The sequence below is a fragment of the Spinacia oleracea genome, chromosome 3 (assembly GCF_020520425.1).
Source record: "Spinacia oleracea cultivar Varoflay chromosome 3, BTI_SOV_V1, whole genome shotgun sequence".
In the NCBI taxonomy this organism is placed as follows: domain Eukaryota; kingdom Viridiplantae; phylum Streptophyta; class Magnoliopsida; order Caryophyllales; family Amaranthaceae; genus Spinacia; species Spinacia oleracea.
Window position 1 is genome coordinate 64,711,585 of NC_079489.1, and position 6,289 is coordinate 64,717,873.

The 6,289-nt window shown below is 37.6% G+C and overlaps 2 protein-coding genes across 2 annotated transcripts; both read left to right on the forward strand.

Moving 5' to 3' along the window:
• Positions 1–2,602: 2,602 nt before the first annotated feature.
• On the forward strand, positions 2,603–4,381 carry LOC130470369 (RNA polymerase II degradation factor 1-like). Its single transcript, XM_056840389.1, has 2 exons — positions 2,603–2,715; positions 2,939–4,381. Exon 2 carries the CDS (start codon positions 2,940–2,942, stop codon positions 3,966–3,968), a length of 1,029 nt encoding a protein of 342 aa, XP_056696367.1. The 5' UTR covers positions 2,603–2,715; position 2,939; the 3' UTR covers positions 3,969–4,381.
• LOC130469734 (uncharacterized) lies at positions 3,987–6,072 on the forward strand. Its single transcript, XM_056839187.1, has 4 exons — positions 3,987–4,132; positions 4,219–5,053; positions 5,164–5,512; positions 5,696–6,072. Exons 1-4 carry the CDS (start codon positions 3,987–3,989, stop codon positions 6,070–6,072), a joined length of 1,707 nt encoding a protein of 568 aa, XP_056695165.1.
• Positions 6,073–6,289: the final 217 nt, after the last annotated feature.

The following is a 6,289-nucleotide window of genomic DNA, read 5'->3' on the forward strand; positions in this document are numbered from 1 at the left end:
AGACAAAACTGCTTGTTGTCATATTTTTTTGGACCGATTATGGATACGAACAAATGATATAATGGTACAGAAAATGAAATAAAATGGTATTTTTTTTTAAATAAGAATGGTATTTTCTAAATACAAATGGTGTTTTGTTACAAAATGGTACTTGTTTTTTAAAGAAATGGTACATTTAAAAGAAAAATGATATTGGTTTTTAAGAAAATGGTATTTCATGTCACTTTCTCTCTCATCTTTTCGTGTCATTCTCTCTCTCTTTTATTTATTAATTTTGTTCTTTTTTTATTATCCTATTCATTTTATCATATTACAAATTTGTTTGATATTGGTATAAATTTACAAAAATACCCCTGTAATGTGTCTGCTCACACATCACAGCATGCCCCCTCTCGGTGAAGGTAGGAACTAGGAAGGAAGGCGCGACCGGCACATAGAGGCAATGGGGCGCAGGAGAGCGGTTTTCACTCGTAATCAACAAGGTTATGCCAATTGCCAAATTGCTATATTATGGGATGACGTCATGCTATTACTGTGGATGACGTCATCTATAACCCATCATCTTTTGTCGTTTTTGAGGGGTATGTCACCCGTCGTCTAGGAATCTCAAAATTAAATGGACATGGATGAAATTTGCTCCTTCCGTTTATCATCCATCCATTTATTTAATATATATTTCATCCAAATTTTAATAAATATATTATATATTCAAGAAAATATTTTTAATTATTGTTGCAAATTATTTTTTCAAAGCATTTGTTGTTATTTTTGGAACAACATGATTTTTTATTGATGAAAATGACTATATGTTAGACACTTAGAGTTGATGTGATTTGAGTTGATGTGATTTTTTGAAAAATAAACATTCTTCCATTAATAGTGAAAGGGTGGGCGGGGGTGACGGATGAATGCGGGTGGATGCAGGTGAACCTCCGCCCGATCCGAATGCGACCATTGACATCCATGCCGTCATCTCCTCTATTGAATTGTAAGGATTTAATGGTTTTTTTTTAAGCACACTCCATAGTTCATAGTTATTGATAAGCCCACTAAAGCTTAATAATCTACCACTAATGAAAGTAATGATTGATGACTAATCAACCAATGTTTATTTATGTTAATACGGGAAAGAAATATTGAAGTCATACGGGGTAACTCGGGTAGTCAAAAGAATTGGAAGTGTTATTCACGATTCGGGACCAAGACTTTCTTGAGTACTAAACGGGTACAATGTGAAAATGTGACAATTTAGAGGTATACAAAGTATTTATTTTAGTGTATGTTGTATGGGAATGATTTGATATACGACATTAATAATTTAGAGTAATCTTTACGCAAATTTTGATGAGATAGGGTTACCTTTTAACGAATTATAAATTACTTGAAGATAAAATAAAGCTATGATTATTTATCCATCTACCATATTTAAAGAATTTATCCATCTATCCTATGTCAATAAAAATCCAATCCCACTTGAATGAACTAGATTTACGGTATTATTAGTGTGAACCAGGGTATTTTAGGTATTTTACATCATTTAAAGATGACATGGACCATCAATATTCACGTGATCCAAAAATGTAGGGCCCATATAGTAACTCTTATGTTGATATAGTTGTACTTATATGTAATATAGTTACTCTACTAGTTATACAATAAATTTTAACAATGTAATTATTAATATATGTGACATAGTTACTGCAAAGATCATATACTAACTCTTAAGTTGATATAGTTGTACTTATATGTAGTATAATTACTCTAATAGTCATACAATAACTTTTTGATGCCATTTTGATAATAATCCAATTACTTAGTTATGTATACACAAACATATTGGTTGTTTTATATCTTATAGTGACTCTTTCTATTCTATAGTTACTATTATATATCATATAGTTAATGTTATGAAAAAAAATAACTATGTAAAAAATAGGAGTAATACTATATTCATTTTTGCAGACAAAAAGAATAAATTATAGAAACTATATATATGTTCAATAAAGTAACTATATCTTCAGAAATATAGTTAATGTTATAAAAAAAAAGTAACTATATAAAAAATAGGAGTAATAATATATTCATTTTTGCAGACAAAAAGAGCAAAATATAGAAACTATATGTTCAATAAAGTAACTATATCTTCAGAAATATGACTATGAAAATAATAATAATAATATAGCCATTTCGATAAGAATAACTATTCAATCCAAAGAATAAACGGATTTTTCACCAAATGCCCCTGAGGTTTACTTTAATGCACCAAATACCCCTAAACTTTCCAAAATGCACCAAACACCCCTGACGTATGCAATAATATCATTAAATGCCCTTTTGTCTGACGGACGTTAACCCTCCGTTACCATGTTTTTACCTTGTTGCCCTTACTTGTCCTTTCTGGCGCCATATCAAAAAAGAAAAAAAATAAATAAAAAAAAAATTCAAAACCTAACTTCCCAACTTCTTCCTCGACATTTCTCTCTGTTCTCTTACACCATTAGAGAGCACTTGAGTACCAAACCAAAGAGAGAGAAAGATCGAAAGTCGCTGGGATTTGTGTAAAACAACTCGCAATAGTTAGTCGAAGTAAATCCCAACGAAAAGATCGACAATTTGGTCCAAAAATCTGCAGTTTTCGCGAGTCCTACAAAAGTGGGTGCAAGGAGAGCAAAGGACTGGAATTTGTGGCTTCAACTTCATCAAAATTGTGTCAAGGTTAGTTCACTCAATTCGTTTCTTGTTCTTGGTGCTATTTTTTGCGAATTTTGCTTTGATTAGGGTTAGGGTTTTGCTAAAATCGTGATTTTTCCATGAGATGGGTTAACTTGAATTTTGGGGTGTTAATGGTAAAACATAGTGTCTGGTTGTGCTTTGTTGTTTTGCCTAATGATTTAGTTCATTAATTTGAATTTTTGTGTTGTGTTTATTGTTTGTATAGGATGGTCGCAATTTGGTTGTTATGTCATTATAATGATCGGAATTTTGATGTGAGGGTACAAGATACTGATGAAACGAACTACATGGATTTGGTTGATGACTTGTTTGATGATTCTATTAAGCAAGATGTTCTGATTCCCGATTTATTTAGATTGTTTTATGTTAATCCTAGTACGAATAAAAGAGTAGAATTGTTGAATGATGTTGGTTTGATGGGCATGTGGGGTTTATTTAAGCGCACAGATACTGTGGAAATATGGATAGAGAAGGCAAATGAGAAGGAAACTTCAATCCAATTTAGGACTGCAGTTAAGAAAAGGAAGGATAGGAAGGAAAGGAAGGCTGCAGAACTTAGAAGGAAAGCTGAGGAGTTTGAGAGGGAGAGGGAAGAGGAAAGGAGAAGGTTAGAAAGGGAGGCTGAGATTCAAAGGGATTTGGAGGAGCAATTGGCAAACACAGTGGCAGTTGAGGTGCCTGTGTATGATGTTGAGGATTTAAGCGTAGAGTACGTACGTGTTTACAGCTCACAACATGCTGACTGCTTTTCCCCGGGAGGTTCCCAACCACCAAATACACAAAAAGAGCCTTCACCACCACCAAGAGAGCCCTCACCACCACCAAATAATCCATCACCACCACCAAGAAGTCCCTCACCACCACCAAATAATCCATCACCACCACCAAGAAGTCCCTCACCACCACCAAATAATCCATCACCACCACCAAGAAGTCCCTCACCACCACCAACCTCACCACAGACACAACCACAGCAACAACAACAACAACAGACAGAACATCAGCAACAACAACAAACAGAACATCAACAACAACAACAAACAGAACAACAGCAACACCAACCCACAGAACAGCAGCAACAACATCAAACAGAACACCAGCCAGATCAGACACCCCCTCCTAACAGGGCTGAGTTAAACAAAGGGAGGGGTTTCAGAATTTCCAGAAGTCATGCTAAGAAGACGGGTGAGTTTGTTCCTAAGAAGAGGGGGGAAGGCCTGCTGGTTCAAGGGTGAGGAAACCCACTGCATACAATGTGGAGGAAGAGGAGCAATGGGATGATGAGAGTGATGATGAAAATTTTGAGGAGAGTGAGAGTGATAGTGAAACTGGTTTCAACTCCGACGATTTCATTGACGAAGAAATTGAAGAAGATGAAGAACAAGATGTTCTTAAGGAGGTAATTTCTGAGAGAAGTTTTGAGGATCATTTAGATGGGAGTAATAAGCTGGATAATTTGTATGCAAATGGGAAAGTTGTGGGAAGCATGCCATGGGGGACTATCAAGTTGCAACCATGGATGATATTCCAAAGCAAGACACACTTCATGGAGGTCTTCAGAGACTTCTGTATTCAAGAGGGATTTGCTGTGAGTGTTGAAAAGGCTGATACAACCAGATTCACTGCAATATGTCTGGTTGAGTCATGCAATTGGAGGATCCATGCCTGTGTGTTGTTGGATGGGGTCAGTTGGGCCATTAAAACTCTTTTCAGTGAGCACAAGTCTTGTGGGAGACTTGAGGAGAATCCCATGGTGACATCTCAGTGGCTATGCACCAAACTACTTCCTGACATTGAAGCAAATCCAGAAATCCCAATTAAGACACTTCAAAGAAAGGCATTGGGGATTTATAGGGTACAAGTGAAACAGAGGTTGATGTACAAGGTGAGAAGCCTCGGGAGGCAGCAAATTTATGGAGGTTTTGATGAGTCATATGCCCTTTTACCATCCTATGCTGAAATGATCAAATCTACCAATCCTGGGAGTTATGCCTTGGTCACTTGGACTGCAGATTCTGGTAACGTGACACCCCGTTTCAAGGCTTGCTTTTTCTCCTTTGCTGCACAAGTTAGGGGTTTCTTAAGAGGTTGTAGGCCTATCATAGGCATTGATGGTGCACATTTGAGTGGATACTATAAGGGAATTCTCCTCACTGCAGTTGCTATCGATGGGAATAATGAGATTTTTCCATTAGCCTATAGCATTGTGAGTACGGAGAGTATGGACACATGGTCCTATTTTTTCAGAAGCTTGAAGGCTTTGTTTGTTCAACATGGGTGCCAGAGGGATGACTGGACTTTTATTAGTGACAGAATGAGGGTAATTACTCCTCCCTTTCTTGGTTTTTATTATTTGTAGTATTGTTTATATTTTTTTCAGTTTTCTGGTTCACTTCCCTAGTTATTGAAACTTGGAATTGTGTTATGCAGGGAGTAGAATCTGCTTTGTATGATGTTTTCCCCAAAGCAGTCAGGAGGGTCTGTGCTCAGCATCTGTATACCAACTGCAGACAAGCTGGATACAGTGGCACAGCCTTCCATGACTTGTTCTGGGTTGCTGCTGATGCATACAATCCATATGTCTTCAACAAAGCCATGGAAAAGATTGGCAAACTCATCCCACAAGCAGTGGGATATCTTGACAAAGTGCCTGAACAGTGGTCCAGACACAAGTTTGATGTTGGGGTCACTTGTGATCACAACACCACCAACTTTGTGGAATCCTTCAACGCGTGTACCAAACCCTTTAGGGATCTTCCTGTTTTGTCACTTCTTGAAGGTAATCCTTTACATTTTATCCTATTTTTGTGTCATTGGAACTTATTTATTTAGGTTTGTATTCAAGTGTCCGAGTCGGGTTTGTGTTCAAGTGTCCGAGTCGGGTATGTGTTCAAGTTTCCGAGTCGGGTATTTATTTTGCATTAAAATGTGTGATGCCAATTATTGTATTCTGTTATGTTAGAAATAAGGTCTTGGTGCATGACGAAGATCGGGGCCAGATTTGATAAAGCTGTTGACATTGGACCCGATCAATTGACGCCATATGCTACTAAGGAGCTTGAAGAGAGGAGTGCTGACTCGAGGTTCTGTTATGCAACTAATGCTGGGGGGGGTGAATTTGAGGTTTTAGATGGTCATGTGAAGTTCCCTATTAGGCTTGCTGCTAGAGTTTGTGGTTGTGGGAAATGGCAAGGGTGTGGTATACCTTGCAAGCATGCTATTAGGGTAATATACCATCAAAGACTCAATCCTACAGATTTTGTTTCTCCTTACTTCAAAGGGGCAGCCTATAAGCTCACATACTCAGAGCATATTCACCCCATGCCTGACTCAACATAGTGGCCTACATTTGAGCTACCCAGGATTCTTCCCCCACTAATGAGAAGGGCAGCTGGCAGACCAGCCAAGCAGAGAAGAAGAGGTGCTCATGAGAAGAAGAGGGGGAAAAGAAACACCACTGTCAAGTGTGGGAAATGCAAGCAAATTGGGCATAACTCAAGAACCTGTAAAGGAGGTTCCACTGCAAAACAGAGGAAAGAATCTGCTGCAGCTGCTG

Excerpts from the sequence above, each read along its gene's own strand:
- LOC130470369 (XM_056840389.1), top strand. The coding sequence starts at position 2,940 with ATGGTCGCAATTTGGTTGTTATGTCATTATAATGATCGGAATTTTGAT.
- LOC130469734 (XM_056839187.1), top strand. The coding sequence starts at position 3,987 with ATGTGGAGGAAGAGGAGCAATGGGATGATGAGAGTGATGATGAAAATT. Across the intron at positions 5,054-5,163 it reads TTATTAGTGACAGAATGAGG|GGAGTAGAATCTGCTTTGTA; the intron begins GTAATTACTCCT and ends TGTGTTATGCAG. Across the intron at positions 5,513-5,695 it reads TGTTTTGTCACTTCTTGAAG|AAATAAGGTCTTGGTGCATG; the intron begins GTAATCCTTTAC and ends CTGTTATGTTAG.